Source organism: Solanum lycopersicum, chromosome 6, assembly GCF_036512215.1.
Source record: "Solanum lycopersicum chromosome 6, SLM_r2.1".
NCBI lineage: Eukaryota > Viridiplantae > Streptophyta > Magnoliopsida > Solanales > Solanaceae > Solanum > Solanum lycopersicum.
This window is the reverse complement of record NC_090805.1, coordinates 50,602,883-50,624,798: the sequence shown is the minus strand read 5'-3', so window position 1 is coordinate 50,624,798 and position 21,916 is coordinate 50,602,883. Positions and strand designations below refer to the sequence as shown.

At 35.3% G+C, this 21,916-nt stretch overlaps 4 protein-coding genes across 4 annotated transcripts; 2 read left to right on the top strand and 2 right to left on the bottom strand.

The window, feature by feature from the left end:
• Positions 1-1,446: 1,446 nt before the first annotated feature.
• Positions 1,447-6,035, bottom strand: LOC101247931 (RNA-directed DNA methylation 4). Its single transcript, XM_004242442.5, has 10 exons — positions 5,818-6,035; positions 5,643-5,723; positions 4,922-5,013; positions 4,447-4,515; positions 4,309-4,350; positions 2,995-3,146; positions 2,772-2,890; positions 2,276-2,360; positions 2,116-2,189; positions 1,447-2,015 (listed from the first exon to the last, which is right to left on the bottom strand). The coding sequence occupies exons 1-10, from the start codon at positions 5,918-5,920 to the stop codon at positions 1,753-1,755; spliced, it is 1,080 nt and encodes a 359-aa protein (XP_004242490.2). The 5' UTR covers positions 5,921-6,035; the 3' UTR covers positions 1,447-1,752.
• Positions 6,036-7,208: 1,173 nt separating this feature from the next.
• LOC101248788 (protein LURP-one-related 7) lies at positions 7,209-9,296 on the top strand. The gene is made up of 3 exons (XM_004242445.5): positions 7,209-7,753; positions 8,182-8,394; positions 9,071-9,296. The coding sequence occupies exons 1-3, from the start codon at positions 7,511-7,513 to the stop codon at positions 9,215-9,217; spliced, it is 603 nt and encodes a 200-aa protein (XP_004242493.1). The 5' UTR covers positions 7,209-7,510; the 3' UTR covers positions 9,218-9,296.
• A 146-nt stretch (positions 9,297-9,442) lies between these two features.
• Positions 9,443-15,516, bottom strand: LOC101249096 (uncharacterized). Its single transcript, XM_004242446.5, has 7 exons — positions 15,076-15,516; positions 14,677-14,840; positions 12,860-13,071; positions 11,872-12,126; positions 11,647-11,733; positions 10,358-10,530; positions 9,443-9,899 (listed from the first exon to the last, which is right to left on the bottom strand). The coding sequence occupies exons 1-7, from the start codon at positions 15,429-15,431 to the stop codon at positions 9,788-9,790; spliced, it is 1,359 nt and encodes a 452-aa protein (XP_004242494.1). The 5' UTR covers positions 15,432-15,516; the 3' UTR covers positions 9,443-9,787.
• Positions 15,517-17,038: 1,522 nt separating this feature from the next.
• Positions 17,039-21,852, top strand: LOC101249376 (U2 small nuclear ribonucleoprotein B''). The gene is made up of 5 exons (XM_004242447.4): positions 17,039-17,326; positions 18,516-18,688; positions 20,209-20,293; positions 20,910-20,998; positions 21,328-21,852. Exons 1-5 carry the CDS (start codon positions 17,251-17,253, stop codon positions 21,604-21,606), a joined length of 702 nt encoding a protein of 233 aa, XP_004242495.1. The 5' UTR covers positions 17,039-17,250; the 3' UTR covers positions 21,607-21,852.
• The last annotated feature ends 64 nt before the right edge of the window (positions 21,853-21,916 follow it).

The window sequence follows — 21,916 nt, the reverse complement described above, 5'->3', positions numbered from 1 at the left end:
ATGACTTAATCATGATAAAATAAAATTAAGCGTAAATACCAAATGAAATTTCTACATACAAATAATTACATATTTCCAGCCTTAGTTCCATCAAATTTTACAAATCTATACTATATTTGCACTCGTTCAATAGTTTTTATAGTAATGATTGGATCTACTGCTTTACATGAACCCTCTATTCATTCGACAGAAGACACAGGGGTTGATTGAACATAATGGTTGTTGCATGTCATGCGATTGGAAGAGCACGAGAAGAACAAGCTACTGACTGCAATTGCTGCTGAAATGGAACAACTGCAAAATGAAATTCAAGAGCACTGTAGAGTGCTAAACTTCCCTCGGGTTTGCCTAGATGCCTAGTAAAGAACGAGCTGGTGAGAAAGAGCTTGAGATTATAAAAAGCATTTCCACACAAGGAGCAGGCGACTGGGAAGTTTTGCTTCTAGAACGCCCTGTCGACTCCTTGCAAGCAACCTCGACAGAAAAGACAACAGTGGATGTGCTCTGACAACCTCGTCCGAGCCTCCCTCCCTTCATTCAATGCTTGACAGCTTTCTTCATGCGGCATGACACGTCCATCTTTGACAATTGGATAATGAGATTCCATTGATACAAAACCAACACCAATAAGAATTGAACCTACGAATTCGTCAACTATGAGTTGGGCGCTCCTCTCAGTTAGGGTCTCCCCCTACCTACTTTTCACTCGCTCCATTTGTAATTTCCTGTGTTAAGCTTATAGTCTCTATAGCCCAGTGAGCACTCCGGAGCCCAGCTACTAACCAGAGGCGCCGATTGGGAAAGTAATAAGGGACGTTAAACATAATTCTAGAATGGTCTTTCTGCAAAAAAATCGAGTACTGACAGTTTAAGTGAAAGTTTTCTAGACTAGTCCCTCTAAGGTGTTGAGGAAACTTACTTCCAAGAGAGCAATTTTCGCCTCAATAATTACCTAACGAGAAAAAGCCGATGCAAAAGTAGTCCTTTACGCAATACTTATGCTAATATCATAATAAGACCGTTGATCTTTGTATTTGTTCGCTCAATCTTGTTCAGTTCCATCCAAGCTCGGTTTGGTCTCAATAACACTTCTTCATATTTCTTTCTCTATGATATCTGTCGGTGAAAACCTCCTCCTTCATAGCGGGAGATCGTATCGGTGCTATCTTGTTAGGAGGTCGTAAACAAAGGGCTTAGAGCCTTATGCTCGTCCAAGAGAAAGAAAGAACGGCTGAAAGCGGAAAGCCTATCTAAAAGGGGAAGCAAAGTAGCTGATAGAGTGCACAAACGATACAAAGAGGTTATTTGATACATGAGATAAAACTTGGTGGTAATTTTACCCCATGTTTGATCAGAGGTACTATCTCATGCTGTGTACCAAATGATCCCGAAGAGAGATTTAATGAGCCCAAACACTATTCAACTGGGCCTCAAGCTGGACAACACTGGAAAACGACATATTCATAAATCATTAAACTAGGCAACTACAGTTGAGATGTAGGCAAACCCGGCTGAGATTTACAATACTGGCAAATTAGTTTTAAAAACGCAAAAGCTCGGGAAAAGATCTTTGCCCAATGACATAACAACATGCCATTCACCACTACATCAGATAGCAGAATTAGCAAGTTCAAAACACATAACTACATGTTATCACACAAAGCAAGGTTAACGATGATCTGCAAAGACATATACAGGTATGCACGACATAGGTACTGATGAGAAATTTTAAACATGGTGTTGTAGTGATGATCACCATATATCCTCATCATCATCGGAAGCTTCAACATCGGACTCACCATACATATCATCTTCAAGGATTGGATCTGCATGATCTGTCCAGTCTTCACGGTCCACATCCTCAGTTTTAAAAGAAATTACACCAACAGTTTCAGATCCAAATTGTTCCTCAGAAGTGCTGCTTGAAGCTTCTGATTCGTCATTTGATGCCTGGGTTTCATCCTCGTCTTCAGATTCCTCTTCGTCCGGGTAATCATTCCAGGGATTATGTTCAGCTGAAAAAGAAAACTTGAATATCAAAACAGTTCTAACAAAAAAGTACCTTAAAAAATAACAAATGATACTAAAACGGGGTGGAAAGGCAAGAGAGATGACCATTGGAATCATCAGATTCGTAGTCTGAATGATCAGGGCCGTCATAGTAATCATCATCTTCATCAACTTGTACCCTAAAACAACCACATCAACTATTTAAGTAAGAGCTGAAAAGTTAAGATAGCATATGAAGAAAGTTATTTGTTGTACGAATCCTTACAATGGAAAAGGGCAAGCAATATCCTCATCAGGGTTGTTATCAGTCTTAACAGTATAATAGTCATAAACGTAACCATCTGAAGATGCTGCACAGGAATTAGCATAACCTTCAATAAACTCACATAAAAATGACAACAGACAGCAAGCTCCAGTGCCCATTTGGCCAAATTCACAATAGTAATTCTTCCAGAGACTCAGGAACGGAAAGCATTCAAAATTCGATTGGTTAGGAATGAATGCAGAACTCTAGCTAGAGTACCTTCCCTAGAAGCATGGCTGAAATGGCCAGTGATGATAAGCTAGATTTTTTACCATTTCATCTTGTTTCAGAACATAAATACGTTAATGAAATTTGTCAAGTTGATAAAAACTTCACAGAGCAATCTATAGCTTATAGGGATTCCCTTGCGCTGGGGGGAGGGGGGGGGGGGGGGAGCAAATCATGAGATTGAATTTGAAAACAAATCCCTGGAAAAGGGAAGAAGCAATATAGAAACCTTGTTTCACTACGTAATTATGAATCTCTGACTCAATTTCTTCAGCAGCACTTGGCATGACTTCTCGTAAAAGAGGCAAATATTGGGACATCATCTTGTGATCTTCCAGCTCAGTAGTCCTGCATCAATGTCATAAAACCATCTCTTTTTCATTTGTGAAGGAAAAAGATAACACATGCGACAGTAACTTATGAAGCTAGCATGTAATTACAAAAACACTTACTCTTCTTGCACTTCTCGGCCTTTTTCTTCAGTATCAACACGAATAACATCATATAGTTTACACATCTCATTCAGCTCTTCATTGTGCATTAGTTTTCTCTTCTCTTTTCTGCTTTTCCATATTTGCTCAAACCGGGCATTTTTCGACAAATCCTGAAGGAGGGAAGAGCAAGATAAGCTAAATCTTAAAAAGCCTAGAAAAATTCAATTAGGAGAAAAGATAAGTGAATCTACTACACAAGAAACCACTATTAAGGTTATTCAAAACCCACTTAAGACCATAAGGTTTAAATGAATCAAGTTTGATAATATTGTAATAACGAAAAGAGCAAAGAGTGCCGCCGTTGGCACAAACTTCAAAACCCAATACATTTATGAAATCAATCACATGCACAAACCTCTAGAATACAATATAATAATAGCAAATCAGATGTGGAATTCGCTAAACTAGCAACACAGTTTCATAAGCTAGATTTAGCAACAAGCACCTACAGATGCAGAGTTAAAAAAGTTTAAAAGATATGTTGTAGAATAGGCAACAAAGTTTACGACCGCACTATCATATACTAAAAATATGTTCAGAAAAATTCTTCATCAATTTTCCCCACGCAACATTCTTTATTTTTTTTCCTTGGTAAATCCAAATATATCAGCTAAAACTGAATAATATATTCCACTTGCTTATTTTTTTCAGACAGATATGCATGTCATGTAAAGTGTTCCTATAGATAGTTTTGTTTCTTTATATCAATATCAGAACTGTTCAAGTATATTCATCCTTCGTTTGGTATTCAATTTTTTTTCTGATTGTTAGAATTAAACAGCATTTAAGAATGTCATTTGGGTATTAACAAGCAAATTACATCCTTAACCACTATTTGATTGTAACATTCAAAAACAAGTGGTACCATTGCTGGTGGGATGTGGTATGTATCCCATGGGATTAGTCAAAGTGCACACAATCTAGACACCATATTATGAGAAAAAAGAACGTAAATTTGTATTATCTCTCTTTTACTTTTTTATCAGTAATCTCCAATTAGAACATCAAACCACTTAAAGCAATTCTGTTTCGTTCAGACATAAATGTTTCGCATCAACATAATGACTAACCACACTAGAAATAATTACATTTGACAAAAAGGAAAACAAGAGTTCCACAAATAAAAAAATAGAACAGCAAATTACATGCTGTGTGGCTAAATTGCTATTAACTAGTACAAGAGGAAAGATCCATCCATGAAATAGTAAGAGTGAAAAAACAAAATTGAATTACTACACAAGTAGATCTGAAGGTATAGAACTCTGGTAATACCTCTTGCGTTTGCTTTGCCTTGGCAAGTAGTTGATCTTGTTTCTGCAGATATCAATTAAGTACATGCATTTATCAATTATAATTAAGCTAAAGCTCTGGTAGATGCAAAATTCTTGGGTAAATCAAGAAAGAGCTTACCTTTTCTGTCCTAAAACTTCGCCTAACCTCAGATTTCTCTTCGACTTCTGAAGAAACAGCTGGAGCCGACTGATAAAATGCAGCTATTAGAAAACTCATTGTAGCTTCTATCAGGGTGAGAAGTAAGCTAGTAAAATAATTGCACAAACAACTCAAAAACCCTTTTAAAAGTATGGCTTGATAATACAAGTGCTACAAAATTCTCACACTTCAAGGGTACAAGTACAACAACAACATACCCAATAAGGTCCCATAAGTGGGTCTTGGGAGGGTAGGATGTATGCAGACTTACCCCTACCTTTGAGAGATAGAGAGTTATTTCCGATAGATCCTTGGCTTAAAAGAAGTGAAAAAAAAGGAGGATTTGAAAGAAAATAACAACAGCAAAATAGCAAGATGAACAATGCAAAAGAAGCAACTAGTTGCAGTAAAATAGGATGTGTATATTAAAAATGTAGATTATACTACAACTAACCACAAAAGACTTCACGATATCAACAGTGACTTCTGAGCTAGTTACGGTCTCCACATGTTGCACAAGTACCTTTCTGCTCTTCAATTCCTCAACTGAAAATAATTATTAGTACATAACGGTATAGAAATCAAAAAAATAGAAAGACCTGGCATGTTACAATCTTAGAACTGCATTTGTTGCTCTTGAACTACAATAGAAATTAGAAATCCACAAAATAACCAATTACTCATTTGAGCATATATGTAACTAACATCCAACGAACTATACCTCTGTCAACCAGCTGTCTTTTTCTACAACTTATCAAACATTTTTCCAATACTTCTTAGAGTTAATGGTCAAAGCACAACTAAAGTTCCCATTTGTCTGAATTTCATATCTTAATTATAAGGTGTACGAGTTCCCTACCTGAAATATCACCAACTATTATTTATCAAAACACACTTCAACTATCCGTTGTTCCGTTGCCCAATCTGAAATACTAACATCATTCAGGTAGGAAAAAGAATACAATTGATAATTGAGGTGTTTTCTTGTAAATCGTTGGTGATAGTAACTCAAACCTATTTGATAGTGCACCTAAGAAACTCGAAAAACTGAGACATTTGAAATACTTCAACCTACTTTTTAACTACAAAAGTAATTTCAGATACTATATAAATTCAAAAAATGTCCGAATTCTCATGTTGAACTTTAAAGTGTTAACCATCAAAATTTTACAAACCTCTACTAGAAGATTCATCGATTGAAAGCTTTGCAAAGTCGAGCAACGGTCGTTTGGCTGGCCTCTCATTGATTTCAAGCCCTGGCGGTGCACAACAATAGGAATGATCGAAAAGTTAAGCTTCGAATAAACCGAAAATAACAAAAGATTGTCTGTGAAAAACCCTAGAACTTACAGAAAGCGTCAAGTCGAGACTGGAAAGCTTTTCTCTTAACCCTAACAACGACGAGCTTGTCTTCCTTCGCCGGAACAGAAGAACTCTCCCCGACTGCAGCCATTGCTGCCGGAAAGAATGTCAGCGGCGGTGTTTCCTGAGCTACTTCGACTTACATAATTGGGACTTCACAGTATATTATATGAAGCTTGTGCAAATTTTACTGAAAATAAAAATATAAATGTTTTTTTTGTCTATTAATATACTCCCAATTATTGAATTTTTTATCCTTTTTTTTTTTAGTATTATTAGGAAAACTCCCTTTTTAATTTATTTTTTACGCAGCATTTTATAAATAGATTAAATTTTTTTTTACTATTATGTATAATTTTTTATTTATTAAATTCTTTTTGTCTTCGGGCTAAGAAAAAACTCGTGAAAGTTCTCGTATGTTCATGTTTATTCTTTATATATATTTTATTTTTTTTAGTGAAAATTTTGGTTCGTTTACCGTATATTATTATTAACATACCTTTGCATGAAAAATCGGAGATTAAAAGCTTAGCAAAATCAAGCCATGGTCATTTAAGTGCCTGTCGAGCATAAAAACTGGATCGATTTAAAATTTATGATTCCAAACAATTTGAAAAATAACAAAATGTGAACAGTGAAAAAGCCCTAAAACTCACATAATGCGTCACGGCGAGATCGGAACCTTTTCCAATCAGAACTACTGGTGGCAGGTGGGTCATCTTTAGACGGACTTCCGATAATTGTAGACATTGCTAAGAAGAAACTTTACGGTGAAGTTTCACACGTCCGTCGAGTATAATTATCATGATTGTCAGTATTTATTTTTTCACAAAAATTTGACATTTTATCAAGTCATCAAAAAATGATGATAAAAAGATGATCGGTCAAATTATAAATTTTTTGATTTATTTAAGTTAAAACATTGTTTTAGAAAATCAAGTATACATAAAACATTGGAGTATAATTCGTTCACAATGATGTACTTACATCAAGTATACATTTTTTGAAACTTAGGATGATAGATCTTATTTTACAAAATATAAATTTATGCATTATGAAATTATATTTTTAATGTAAAATTCTATTTTTAAATTAGAGATTTAAATCAGTGTTGAAATTGAAATATTATAAACGTACATTGATTTTATAAAATTTTAAAATAAAATTTCAAATTTTATAATCAAACACATATGAATCTATAAATCTTCGATCATTGTTACATGAGAAAGAAATTATCAAAGAAAGTTCAAAATAACAATAAAATTATCTATAAGCCATGAATTTAATTCATCAAATAATTATTAATATATTAAAGTAATTATTTACATCATATTCCTTAAAATAGACCTTTTTTAGGAACGCAAAGTATTTTGTACATTAAACTTCTTCGCATGCAAAGGAAAATTTTAGGGAAATGAAATATATGTCATTTCTTTAATATTAAATTCATCAAATTGAAATATTTTCCAACTCGTCTCCTTTATTCGATTATAATTACAATATAAAAAATATCCCTTGTTGCCAAAAGTAATTTATAAAGTTAAATTCGTCCGACTTTTAATTTGATTCTTGTCGAAGCAAAACGCCGGCGAACTCCGGTCATTGCCACCATCATCTTCAAAATTTTCCGTCTCTTTTGGCGGAGTTATCCTCCCGGAGTTCGTCAATTTTAAGCTGGTTGATGGAAACCACTGCTACGCCGGAGGAGTGGCCGCCGGACGGGCAATTTCCATTTGATCTTTTTGTATCGAAGAAGTATAAGTCCTTCTGGGATGCTGGAAACATCCAATTTACCGATGCTGTTGGTAATTTGTTCTTCAGCGTTGACCGTCGTCAACCTCAGAATTCGGCAGCCCAGACCCACCCTCAAAAACTAATTCTCGATGCATCGGACAATACCCTGATTCGCTTAGTTCGATTAACTGTAAGTTTTCTTAATTGATAAAAAAAAAAAAACAAGTTTATAGTCAGAAACTGCTTCTTTATGCATCTGATAGTACTGTCATTTGAATAGTTCCATTATCTTTCTCTGTTGTTGATTCTAATTTGTTGAGACAATGTTTAGCTGTTTACGTTACGGAAGGAAGAACAATTACTAAAAGGAAGCTCATTTCTATGTGCAAATGGTTCTTTTGTGATAACAATGTTGAATGTAGACGTGAAGGAGTCGCTCAGATGGTAAACGCGTAAGGTTGAGTTCATAGGGAGGGGTAGAAAAAATGTAGAATGTATACTAAAATAATTTGAATGCATTGATATCATCTCTTAAAATGATGAAGCAAAAGCGTTTGTTTGTATGGTTGTTTATCTTCTTAAGACGTCGTGTGATGTTATTTCTGTCCTCTCTTGTAGAAAGGATCATGGCAAGGCTTTATGGTAAGTGATAATGAAGAAAAGGCGTTGATGTTCAGTGTGAATAAGACACTAAATACATTCACTAAACTAGAGTTTGACATATTCCTTGGTGATGGACATGTTGAAGGCGCAGAGGCTGATCTTAAGATGAAAGGTTCTGCCTTCAAGAGATCATGCACCATCTACAAAGGCAATTCCATAGTAGCTGAGGTATTAATATACTAGTATATAGCAAGTTAAATAGTTAACCTACAGTAATCCAAGACCTATGCTAGTGGAAGGTGATCGAGACTCGATAGAGAAAAAGAAAAGAGCAGCTAATGAAAATCAAGTTTTAGGGGAGGAAAATCACTATGATTCCCTGTTTTGAATGAACTTTACGCCTCTTTTGCTGACCCAGAGGTATCTCACACAGGCTAACAAAGGCTCTGAGCTGTATCTTTCCCCTCCTATTGAACGCTGCTCCTTCCCTTGAACATTGTTCCTGTGTCCTACATAAACATCTATTTTTTTTTCCTGAATTTATCAAGGAAAAGCTCAAATGTATCATACCTTAAATCCTAGACTGTCAAAGAAACAATCAAGGTTGAGCCTATAGAAACATAGCATGATAAAATAGACTTCCTACCCTAACTTGATACTGGATCCGAAACTAACTATTTCCTACACATAGCAGTATAATATCTCGTCATTGATCATTGTAACATTTTCTCATGTATTCATTGTTCCCTGGTAGATCCATACATGTAGGAAACTATGTTTATGGTCGTGTTGGAAGGTGTAGATTTTGACTGGATTCTTTAGATCTACACAGATCCTTAATGTGTTCTTATTTCATGTTTGTCACATGTTGAGTTTTAACCTGCTTCATTGTGCTTGAATGCAGACTAGCCTTATGTACACACTTGGGTTCAGGAAGCATTTCATTCCAAGGAACAGATTTCGAGTAACCATATTTCCCGGTTTGACTGAGCTTAGCCTTGTTGTGGCTTTGGTTGTAGTATTTTTTGACAAACAGAAATTTTGGCTATAAAAAGGTTGAGCCTCTGAGTGTAACAAAGATAATTAAATCCTCATTCCTTTTTATTTCATATGACAATGTTTCAGTGTTATCTTCTCCTACATAAAATTTCAAAAGATGAGCAAACAATTGTCACATATCAAGAGACATTATTGTGGGAACCATGATCGAAGAACTGTCATCTTTACAGCGGTAAATCTTAAAAGCATCCATCTTGCTAAGGATAAAGCCTAAGAATTCGAAAGGTTTAATGTATTGCGCAATTACAACATTATTGAATTAATACATCAGGTCAGAAAAAACAAGCAAAAGAAATTGGAAAGAACAATAGCCCAGTGTAATGATGTATATATGAATCTGCGGTTATGTTCTGGATACCAAAGCATACAAACACAGGCAGTATACGCCTAAACTAGCCTAGAGTACAGCGCAAAATTTCAAGAAGCAAACCTCACTTAGAGAGTTCGTCAAGAAAGCAGCCAGATTATTTGTTGCTGAGAATGACCAGATTCACAGAGCACTAACAGATGCAATACAGGTTAAAATCTCAAAGTTATCTGTTGAAGATCGATTCTTTGTGGTTCATCTCATGAAAGGAACCAGCCATCTCATTTCTGAACCATTTCCATTTGAAAGATAATAGATTTTCTTCCAGCTTTGTTCTGTAAATGCCTCACGCTGAATGAGTCGTTGTCTGTCAAATAAGAAAATTACACAAGGAGAGTTAGTATTAAACAGTGTTGTTCTGTGGCCACATAACATAAGATAGCTTTATGAAGCAGACCTTCAACTAAGTTATAAATCCTAAAAAATAACTCTACGTTCCTTCTCTGGGCATTCCATAGTTCTTTGTTTTTCTTTTGTTGTTTTCAAAGAAATGGTTCCAACTTTTTTACATGGTTTTTCTTCTTCCATTGTTTATTTGCTTGTGTTTCCTTTTGATAAATCAATTGTTCATTCTTTTTCCTTCTTTTTGCGGGATAATTCAATTGTTCACTTCCTTTTCCTTATTTAATAATTCAAATGTTCTTTTGTTCCTTTTCTTGTTCAATCGTAAGTTCTATTTTCTTCAGTATTTATGTAGTGAGTGAATGGTCACAACAGAATCCTCGCTATTCACTCTTCCTTGGGTATTATGAGGTATGTGCATACCTCAGGTAGTAATGACAAACTGATGCAGCTTCATCCACACTATAACGTGGGAAATTGACGCGAGCATCTGCAGGAACATCTGGTAAGTCTTTGCGTAGCTTCCCTACAGCAGTTGAATGCGAGAAAGCACCCACCATCATATTGTCATGAATCATGGACCTAAATGCATTCACCTGCATATGATGGGACTGTCAGTGACCACACTTAAACAGGCAAGCTACAGTAATAAGATATTTTTAACAAAATGTAACGATTAATCAAAAAAATTTACAGCCATGCCAAAAAAAAATAAGATGCATACTTAGTTGCTTATCAATGATCAGATCTCTTGCAGTTAAGTGAAAAGGTGCTACTTGTCAAGTGTATCAAATAATTAGAACAAGGCATTCCACAATTGACTTGTAAGCAATTATGGTACTGACAGAAGAAAGACAGATAATATGCCCATGTGCCACACCAAAGAATTGATGTATGCCACTGTCAGGCTAACAAAGGCTCCGATCTCTAAAAAATCAACCACAACCATCTATGCATTGTGGTGTAGCCTCTTCGCATCAATGTCAAGTTCTGAGCCCATGTCAGCGAAACAGACCTGTAATGACTCTAGAGAGCTCTTTGCTTTACTCCTTTACGAGTCAATACCATTTGGCAAGAAGGGGACTTTTTATATTAATTTTTTTACTTTGCTCAGCCATCCATCTCCTTTCTAAACATAAACTACACCAGAAACATATCCTAATAATTCAGAATAAGAACACATAATAATCACATTAAAAGAGCATCTTCCATATGTTACAGCAATAAGGATGGCACTACAGGCAGTATCACGAAAATTTTGGTTGACATTTCGTGTAAACACTACATTCTCATTGGTTACAATACGACATAGGTCACTAGTTTTGTCCACTTCATGCATCTAAGTAAAGTCTATAGAGTCTGTCCTAGTTTCAAATTGGGAGCCAGCACAGGAAACTCCCAATTCCTGATGAATCCTCAAAACTTCCCAAGATATTCCGTCAAACTTTATTCATAACAGTTAGCGTTTATATTCTCGGTGTTCCCAACCACAATGCTCGTGAAATGTGGAGTCAGAAAGAGGATGCATACACGGTATAATTTGCTCCAAGGAAATCCTCCCAGATCCAGTTTAGCAGGCTAACATAATTATATTAAACGCAATGTCTTGTTGTTTAAAATCAAATAGACTGATAGCCAAGAAAACAAAGGCAGGAGAACTGCATGAATAATTAACAAAGCAACATTTTTGAACACTTAATAGAACAGCTTACAGTTGCAAGTTCTCTAGCATGAATAGGTCGGCAAGAACGAACAGTTACTGGCTCCTCATACTCGCTGAATGTGAACCAACTGTTGTACTGTCCATGACCAAAAGAAAAATCAGGAAAAGGGATGCATGATCAATATCAATAGGAAAAGGAAATTAACCCTAACCCAGGAATGATTCAAGGGATAGAAAAAGGAGGCAAAGTCACAGCGAAGAGTATTTTTCTCACTTGATCAACGGCAATAAGAACAGGCACGTCCTTGACAAGGGATAATTCTTCCCTCAAACGAACTAGCACCCCAACAGCCGCGTGAGTCGAATTAAGCCCGATCTGAACCAGGTCAAGAAGAGTATAATCTTCTGGTATTTGTACCACATCAGCACCCTTCATCCATCCAACACCAGCTCCCTCTCCCAATGGAATAGGTTCAAAAATTTTGCAGGGTATCTTTTGGAGGTGATCCTTATTATACTTCAAGAAATCCTGAAATGAGAGAAAAATTAGATCCCAATGTTTAATTCTTAGACTTGTAAGCAAATACTTCTCCAGAAACAACTAGCACAAGATACTATATGAAAAAAGCAGATAAATATATGGATAATATCAGGAATTTGGTGTCGATCTTATTTGTTTGAATATAGAAGTTAGGCTAGACCTACACATGTATATACCTTACAAAAAATTCACTTTCATGTTTATGGAGTAGGATTAAAATGAAAGAGATCCTTAACACAAAGTCAAGCACTAGATGGAGGAGATAGAGTAATAGTGAAGTCACGGGGAAAACATGCAGAAATGGTGATCCATATTTGTTAAATGACATTGAAGAACAGTTTCAGATTCTTTTTTTCTAAAGCAGTGTATGAAGATCCACTAGGTATACATAGCAGAGCCAAGTTAGACGATTTCCGAGTATATCCTACTAGCAGATATATTTCTCACATCCTGGTGAGCAAAACTGTTTCTGCATAAATTATATAATATTTGAAACAATAAGTAAAGAGAAGCTGGGTTCATTCAGTTACAGAAGACAAAAATGTATTACAGTATCAATTAACAACAACAACATACCCAAGGTAATCACAAGTAGTGTCTGGGGAGATAAGATGTACACAAATCTAAGGTCCACCCTATCTTTGCTGACAATATCAATTACCAAATGAAATTTAACTAGTCAAACTATGTTTCATATATTAGAATAAGTACAATTTCTTGCCTGGAGAACATTTGCTGCTTGCACAGGAGTATCCCATAATCCTGTTTTAGGATTTTTATAGAAAAAGCCTCCATGAGTCCATTCTCGGCCTTTAGGAACATAAAGAACTAGCCAACCTTCATCACGTGCCCAATTAACAAGCATTGCAAGGGCAATACTCTTACCAGAACTCACAGGCCCATCTAATACAACTTGCTTTCGAGCTTTGAGACCTGCAAGTTGAGGAACATCGTCAATCATTCTCCTAAACATGAGTTCAGTAAAATCAGCTCATAAACAACAGACTTTCTTCGGATATCAAATGAAGTGGAACACATAGCTTTCTTAAGATAAATTAATCAATCTTCTTCAAATTATTGCACAACTATAAGTTGAGATATAAAAACTACTTTCGGTGTCACTAGGCCTCTGCATACTCTTGACATCATTATAGAAGAGAAATAACAAAAGAAGAAAATTCATGAGGTCTCAAGTTCGAATCCAAGTGAAGAAAAAAAACACTACGTGATTTATCCTCATATGCCCAAACATTTGGTGCGCAGAGTTACACAGTGCCTGTTAGCTGGTGGAGGTAGCGGTATCCGGTGGAATTAGTTGAGGTGCGCAAGCTAGCCCAAACACCACCATCATTTAAAAAAAGTGAAGCTACTTAATTTCAAAAAAAAAGTGAAGCTACTGAGTGTAGTTTATTAAGAAACAGTAAAATCTGGTAATGTAAGGGCAGTTTTATTTTCAAAATGATCCATGAGTCCTGGGCAGAGACTCAGCTTTAGCTATGAGATGATAAATCAATTAAGTTTTGATACTTCTGCAAGCAGCAAAAGAAGGGACATAATGGCAGCTTTACTTGTAAACCAATGCAGATATTAGGAGGAGAGAAAGCGCAGGTGATAAATGTAATGTAAATTATCGAACTGTCTTTCTCCTTCCTTCGGTGGGAAGACATACTCTAGGGTTTAGCTTGAATTGTATTTCCTACTCAACGTGTACTCTTTTCCATATTTGAGGTAATTGACTTCTCCCCTCATACTTCAAGAAAAGGAAAATCATTTTAATTTTAAAAATGAGAAAAACAATGTGGAATGATGAGTTCTCTTTGTAGATGAGCAACGCATAATTTGTGGGTTTAAGGCACGTCACAGGTTCAAACTCTACTGCCAACAAAAGAATGGTATATAAGTGGAGAAGGGTAGAGCGACAGGTCCATTATCCACTGAGTGTTGAACCGCACGCCACTGATCTTCAGCTTCAGGGACTTCTCGGTTATAAAAAAATACTTCTTTGGTAGATCAAGTCTTTAAACAACCTTCCACACTGATGCAAACCATCTAAAACTTTCTAAAGTGAATTTTTCCGTCCTATAAAACCACGTTCTGCAACCATCTGAATATGATTTCTTGAAGAGTTCATATTGCTGAATGTATTCTTATGAATTGAAGCTCATACCTCCAAATTACTCTCTTCAGTCAGTTCCAGCAAACTAGTTCAATCTAACCTTCTGCTGAAGGCTTAATTACTGATTATAAATCAACAAACTTGAAGAAACCAAATTCGCTTTAGTCAATCAATTATGCTGGAAGCCAAGTAAGTTGGAGCCAGCTACATGAATCATATGTAACCATCTAGTCCGTTATTCAATACTAAGTATTCAAGGCAGACTAACGGTTCTATAAAAGTAGATACTGATACTCCACTTAACCACATTTCACATGAGTACTCCTGAAAAACAGAACTCTTTTCAATCATAATTCACTATATCTGGTAAGACAGAAAATGGACCTTTAAACATATTCAGCACAAAAAGACAAAGAACACACCTTTAGTATTAGATTGCAAAGTAGGATCAACAACCATTCTAAAATTATCTCGAAGATCCAAAAAACTCTGGCGTATTAGCAATGCATCTCTCATAGAGTCACCGAATTCCTTAAGCATCCCCACTGGTAATCCCTCCGGCAAAACTCTATCCAGCTCTTCCCTCCTATAACAAACATTTCATGAGTACAGACACAAACCACCTTAGCAAGTAAATCCAAAACTTTAATTCCACGTGTAAGAGACAACACTACACCCACTAAAGCTTTGTTACAATTTGCACAGGTTAAGTATAAGCATATTTTTCACTCCAATATATAGTTTGAGCCGATCAAAAACATTTTCCTAAGATACAGTTCAAGCTAAAGGCAATTGGTACATTCACTACTCGAAAGATGTACCTGAATTTCATGTAAGTACATGTATCTTTTTTGGTAAGCTCAGAAATAGAAGCTGCCGAAGTGAATAGTGAACGACCATCTGGACCTATATCCAGTGATTTATCCTTCTCGTCTTCTTTGAGAAAGCGTGCACGAAGATCCTTGTTGAGCGTTTCAGCAGCTTTGGCACCTGCTGCAGCATTTTCGTGTTTTATATCCGGTCTGAAGTTGGGTTTCTTCGGGTGTGTGCTTGTCGCGAAGGTTCTGGAAGAAGAGACCTTAGAAGATGCTGAGATTGCTGCCTGTATACGGATATCTCCGGTGGTGGGATGGGATTTCGCCGCCGTAGCGGCTGATCGGAGTATTGACCGGAGCATTTCTTCAGGGTTTTGGAACTCAAGGGTTTTAGCCGGCGAATGCTTCAGTAGTGTTTTTGCAGTTGATGAGATTGGGAAATTTGAAAAAACATTGAGGGTATTTTTGTCCAAACAAAAAAGTATGGTTAAGCCCAAATGGTGAGGTCCATTTAGATACTGAGTGACTATTTGCACTGTATAGCCTTTTTAGGCCACTATTTAAATTAGGTCCCTATTAGCTTAGTGGCTAAATCGAAAAGTGATAAACTCCAAAATTTGAATGATTATTTGTCAGATGAATTTAGTTCACTAATCAAACCAGGGAGATAATTCATAATTAGATATAAATTGTTTCATCGAAATATTCATTATAATAAGTTAAATCGTATCAATACATTATAAAAAAACAATATTATTATATAGTATAACTTCAACACATAGTTAAATTAACCAAAAACATTTTATAGGTAAAAAATGTGATTGGACCACTCATTGAGCACATGAATGAATCTACAATGTAGACTTATCATATCTATCTAGACCAATAATGTAAAAACTAAAAGATAAAGTAATATAATATATTAAAACGTGTTAAATGTTAATTAATGTCAAATATTATAAAAGTTCTTTATAAGGTCAATAAATTAGATTAAAATTTATTTAATTTTAATAGAAAACATATTATGTGAGAAAAATTTATTAAATATTCCTTTAATCATTTGAACAGGGAAAAAACATCATAACAATAGCTTCAATTAAATAAGCTTTATCAAGACTATTGTACAATTTAAGCCAATATCATTTAAATCGAATGGCGTATTAATTTATTATAACAAGTTAAAAACTACATTAATTATTACTTATAATACAAATACTAGATGAGACCTAATTTGTTTGCACTTAATAGATGCATGAATCTTAATAATTCAGATTCAACACATTAAGTATGTTTGTTTTTTAGGTCTGAATATAAATCATTCAGATTCAACCATTAAGTCCATTTGTTTTATTTTTAAAAAAGTCTCTTAATGAGTTTGAAGTGGTCTTTAACAAATTAAAATTGTAGGTAGCTCTTAGCAACATTCAGACTTATTAAATAAGTTATCAAATAATAAATTGATTGTTTATCTGCTCATAACTAAAAACTTTATTTCTCTCCCTTTTTAATCAAACACCATTTTTTATCTCGTCAACTCGTAAGTTTTCATTAATCCTTTTAAGTATTTTTTTTATTAATAATTTTTTTGTATTGACGTGTGTCAAGAACAGTAATTGCAATAATATTTTTGGTGTATTGTTATTTATCAAAGTTTTTAAATGAGAAAATAGTACTCAAGTCATGGTTATTAAAATTTTTAAAACTTTTTTTTATCAAAGTGATATATTTTGTTAAAATGAAACTTTTATAATATTTTTATTAATATAATGTTCAATTTCACATGCACATTAAGATATTAAAAACAAATGACATTAATTATTTAGTCTTCAATTTTAAAAATCACGTCTTAATATTCAAATTAAAATACATAAATCATAATATAAATTTTAATATTTAAGATTTATATTCAGATTCAAACATTTTAATCTTAATAGAACCAAACGAAACAAACGAGACCTAAATGTATTGCAAGTTTGCAACATGGGTTGAAGCACCCTCTTGGGCCTTGATAACATCTTTTTATGGGTCGGTTGTCAATTTAAGCCCACCGACCAATAAACCCACACCCCACTTTGTGTTTCGTCATTCTTGTAGCTCCAAACTCTTCGAATTTTGTGGCGCAGATTCAGAAATCACAGTGAATATACAGATAGTGAGAAAGTTGCTCTTCTCTTCTCGGTAATGATGCTTACGGGAGACATACCACCGAATCAAACTATTTACATTAAGAACTTAAACGAGAAGGTCAAGAAAGAAGGTAACTTTTTTTTTTTGTTTTTGAAGATTTAAGCTAGGGTTTTAGCATAAATTCGAATCAGGAATTGTTAAGGCTGCAGAATTTCAGCTGTTTATGATCTTTTTATACATTTACGTGTTGTTGAATAGATGTAAATGGAAGGAAAATACCATATAAAGCCGTGGTGTATGAGTACTATATGGAGTTGTAAGTTGGCGAGAAGGTTTTAGAGAAGTCATAATATAAGGGTATCTAGAATATGTATGTTTATACCGGGTAAGGTAAAGGATAGAGTTTCAAGTGACTTGTAAGCGCAGATTGTTTTCCGTGAATGTTGGGTCAAATTCTGTAAGCCATGTACCTGAGAGGAGCTTAGTAAAGAAGAAGGGGTTTCTGTTGTTGGCGCCCTATTTTAGTTTAGTGGAGCTGGAGTTTGAGCAGTAATGGTGGTTTTTCCCAGTCCCATTCACCGTCTCTGTCTAAAGAATACAAGCCCTTTTGGGTGAATTGAATTCTGCAAAGGTAGGGGGTGTGATTAGTGTGAGGTTTTTAGAACCCCTATTTTCTATAAGAGATAAATTTTAGAATTAGAATGTTCCCGAATGGTGTTGGACTTCATTGGCGGACACCAACTAATTTGGGGATTGAACAGGGAAAATACCCTTCGATTTGATCAAGTTTTCTGGTGATCATTTCCTTCCTCTTTTTGTGCATTGTTGCCTCAATATCTATATTATTATCTTTGAATTGAGTGTTAAACTTGGCATGAAAAGAAATGTACTTATCAAGGAGAAATCATTAAGATTTGCTTTGTTATTGTTCTATGAAGTACCAAAACTTATGACTCTTATGCAACACTGACTTGAGAAAAGGTATTCTTATTACAACAGAGTTTTGCAATAGGACCCAATTATTGGATTGTCTATTTTCTTTTGCTCGTTTGTGCTTTCATATGCTTTTTTCTGTTTGCTTATGGTGCTCGTGGAGTTTTATTTTTATGTGTACTAGCAATGATGCCATTTTGAATTGTTGCTGTTATCTAATTTTGGAAAATGCCAAGCATACTCTGGCTTGTCTTTTGTATATGAGAAATAAATGTTGTATATAATTATGAACTCTTATAGTTTATAATGGGTTTGGCAACAGCTGTTTGCAGGAGGATTAGTGTATGCCCTTTGCTATATGGTAATGGTTTTTTCTTGTTTTGCAGAGCTAAAGAGGTCTCTGTATTGCTTGTTCTCGCAGTATGGGAGGATTGTCGATATAGTAGCTCTTAAGACTCCCAAACTTAGAGGACAATCATGGGTTGTGTTTAGTGAAGTAACATCTGCCAGTAATGCTGTGAGGCAAATGCAAAACTTCCCGTTTTACGACAAACCAATGGTGAGCATAATGACAGTTGGAATTGTGATCTGTTTCTCTTGTTCATTATTTATGTACTAACATGGCTGTTCTAGCTTAATTGTTCAAAACGTTCTGCTTCATTGTCCTTATTTTCTCTATCCATCTCCTGAAGTATGTGATGATCCTTTATCAACTTGTTATGTTTATGTGATATCCTTTGTCCTATCAGAAAAAGCTCTTACTATGTCTACTGTACAATAGTTCTCTACATGTATCTTTTTAGCTTGGCCTGCCCTGATTTCTGGTTTTATAGTCTGTCCATAAATCATGTATTCCTTCAAGATGTGGAAACATATTGCTGACTCCACACTTTGCTTAAAACCATTTTATAATTTTTGATAAATACCTGCACTTCATTAAAAATTATACCAAGTTATATTACTAAAACTAATGCTAATACAGTATTTGTCAAAAAGGTATGCCAAACTTTTTTTTACAGAATGTGGTAATCCTCACCCTAACCACCCTGCTCAGGAGCCAAATAGTGCCTTTTCCTACTTTGCCTCAATGGTGACTCGTACTCGCGATTGCATGGTTGGAGGTGGAGGCCCAGGCCCTTCTCACTAGGCTATCCATCCCTTGTCTGCCTTGGTTAAGATTTTTTGTTCGATCTTCTAATTTTTTTTTCCTGATTATGCTTGTGGTGGTATAAAATTGAAATATAGCTGCCTGCCTGAACATTGATAGACTATGACCTTAAGTCAAGCCATGAATTATTATTCTTATAAGGACCATGGAAACATCACACAAACTAACATGATACCATCTGGGCCCATAGGGTTCAGTATAGTGGTAAAAGTGCTTCATGTTGTATGTAGGTTATGGGCATGTCACATTCGAACTCTTGTTGAGGCAAAAGCCTAGTATTTAAGTGGTGAAGAGGAGACTGGATGTCCCATTATCCCTCAGAGTATCAAAGCATGCACCACTGGAACTCGGGGTTCAGTTATAAATAAAATAACACCATTATAAGACCTTAGATTGGATACATGTATGCATGTGCTTTCTGTGAATTGTCTTTCTGTATCAGTAGGAATGTGCAAGTTCGATCTTCTCTGGAGTCGGGACATCTACAAGCTCTACATAGCTAGCCAATGAAGTTATGGTCTAAAGCCTACAACAATCAGCTTAACCTTTACAAGCAAAAGAAACTGTGTAATAGGATAAAAAGAGTATCAGATTAATTCGATATGACCTGAAGTTTATCAACAATTAAATGGGAAGGGTTAGATGGAGGTTGCTGAAATAATCATACAGAGTAAAGCTCTGTATCTGTTACTCATTTTTGTCTAAATCCTTATCACCATATGCTTTTTAGGAAGAAACTCCTCAGCTTTGTAACAGTGGGACTTTTTTAGTTTAATTTTCTCTGGGGCTAAATGTTTGTATTAATTGCTTAAATTGGCTTGCTGTCCCAAAAAAATTTGGGTCGCTGTTGTTCATTTTACATGGTGTAGAATAGTAGAAAGGTCAGTGACTAAGCTTTTGATATAATGCAGCGGATACAATATGCTAAATCAAAGTCAGATTGTATTGCTAAGGCAGAGGGGACCTATGACAAGAAAAAGAAACAAGATGAAAAAGGTGACTTCATTCTGTTGTATATTATTCACCCGCTCCATTTCCTCTTAAGCTTCTCACTGGTTCCAAAGTGCATGTCATGGATAATCATCTATGGAAATGTTAAAAAGTGAATCTTATAGTCCAAGAGGAGCACTCCTTGCTGAAGCTAAGAGCATTCAAACAAACTAAATAAACATTAATTACTATTATAATTTCTGTTTACCTTTAAGATTTTACTTCTGGCGAACTTCTTTTGTTACAGCTCAGCTAAACGGAATATTTTATAGTTCAACTGAAGTGTCTTAACAGAATAGTACTAGATGTGTAATCCTCGAGTAGCACCTGTCATATTGATTGTGATCTTGTCTACTACATCCACTTACAATTTTCTCATCACTGTGGGTGCCTCATGTATCTGGACTAGTGATGGAAAATTTTGTTAGGAGTATTGTAATCATCCGCATGCATGCATGCATTTCATTTTGTCACAATCCTCGCAGTTTCCAAAGCTTGATAGTGTTGCAGTTTTGATGAACCACGTGTGTATTTGCATTGCATGTATAACTTTTAAAATCAATTTGTCAGTTATTTTGTCGACTTCTAGTGATTTGGACTAACTTGACTTACTAATATGTAGTGGAGAAAAGGAAACGTACTGAAGAAACTCCTCCGCAAACTGGTGCAGCTAATGGCTCAAGAACTGACAGTAACGGCGGAGGTCCAGCTGTAAGTTTGTTGCAACTTCATTATTTTTTTCAAGTATTGCTTCTTTTATTTGTTTTAGTTGTACAAAAACTTGCCTCTCCATTGTCCATAATTGTGTGATTGATAGTCCATATGGAACTTCAAATATAGTATGACCGCCTTTGTAATGACACCAAAGTAATGCGCTCACAGCCTGGTCATACTTACACCCATAGCTCCGAATGACTAGCAGCTTGACTTCATGACAACTTCTTATGTGTTACCGTTGATCTCTTTTTGTGAATATTATTATCTGAAATATATTCATCTATTATCTTCATTAATTTCATATTGTTGAACAACTTTTGCAGGCTGCATCTCGACAAGGAAAGCCAAGTGCTCAAGATGTTGCGGAACCAAATAATATTCTCTTTATACAGAATCTGCCCTACGAGACAACAAGTATGATGCTTGAAGTGCTCTTCAAACAGTATCCTGGCTTTAGAGAAGTTCGAATGATTGAAGCAAAGCCAGGTATTGCGTTTGTGGAATTTGACGATGATGTCCAGTCTTCAGTCGCCATGCAGGCCCTTCAAGGCTTCAAAATCACACCCCAGAATCCCATGGCAATTACCTATGCCAAGAAATGAGCATTCTTAATTCCAGTACATGCTGGGTATTGTATGTTCACCCCATAGGTCAATGTAGAAGGCACATGTATTATACACTTGAGCAGGCTTCTTTTGGGTCTTTGTAGCCAGTAAAAATGTTTTAAACAATTTGATTTTATGTACTAATCCTAAGAAAATATGTGTTTGGTTGTCGTTTTTCTTTCGTCACAATGTGAGTTGAATCAAATATTTGTTTTCATACATTAAGTATTTTTGCTAAGATAATGGATGATCGACAAAGCAAAACGCAAAAGGTGAAAGAGTGAATGCATTATAACTAGGTTCTCTG

What these genes read in the sequence shown, in the direction of transcription:
- LOC101248788 (XM_004242445.5), top strand. Translation starts at nt 7,511, where the DNA reads ATGGAAACCACTGCTACGCCGGAGGAGTGGCCGCCGGACGGGCAATTT. An exon ending in TTCGCTTAGTTCGATTAACT is followed by an intron (nt 7,754 to 8,181) that starts GTAAGTTTTCTT and finishes CCTCTCTTGTAG; the next exon opens with AAAGGATCATGGCAAGGCTT. An exon ending in GCAATTCCATAGTAGCTGAG is followed by an intron (nt 8,395 to 9,070) that starts GTATTAATATAC and finishes GCTTGAATGCAG; the next exon opens with ACTAGCCTTATGTACACACT.
- LOC101249096 (XM_004242446.5), bottom strand. Translation starts at nt 15,431, where the DNA reads ATGCTCCGGTCAATACTCCGATCAGCCGCTACGGCGGCGAAATCCCAT. An exon ending in TTTGCAATCTAATACTAAAG is followed by an intron (nt 13,072 to 14,676) that starts GTGTGTTCTTTG and finishes CTCAACTTGCAG; the next exon opens with GTCTCAAAGCTCGAAAGCAA. An exon ending in TTCTTATTGCCGTTGATCAA is followed by an intron (nt 11,734 to 11,871) that starts GTGAGAAAAATA and finishes GGTCATGGACAG; the next exon opens with TACAACAGTTGGTTCACATT.
- LOC101247931 (XM_004242442.5), bottom strand. Translation starts at nt 5,920, where the DNA reads ATGGCTGCAGTCGGGGAGAGTTCTTCTGTTCCGGCGAAGGAAGACAAG. An exon ending in GAAGTTTTAGGACAGAAAAG is followed by an intron (nt 4,351 to 4,446) that starts GTAAGCTCTTTC and finishes TGATATCTGCAG; the next exon opens with AAACAAGATCAACTACTTGC. An exon ending in CGAATCTGATGATTCCAATG is followed by an intron (nt 2,016 to 2,115) that starts GTCATCTCTCTT and finishes TTTCTTTTTCAG; the next exon opens with CTGAACATAATCCCTGGAAT.
- LOC101249376 (XM_004242447.4), top strand. Translation starts at nt 17,251, where the DNA reads ATGATGCTTACGGGAGACATACCACCGAATCAAACTATTTACATTAAG. An exon ending in CGAGAAGGTCAAGAAAGAAG is followed by an intron (nt 17,327 to 18,515) that starts GTAACTTTTTTT and finishes CTTGTTTTGCAG; the next exon opens with AGCTAAAGAGGTCTCTGTAT. An exon ending in GTAACGGCGGAGGTCCAGCT is followed by an intron (nt 20,999 to 21,327) that starts GTAAGTTTGTTG and finishes CAACTTTTGCAG; the next exon opens with GCTGCATCTCGACAAGGAAA.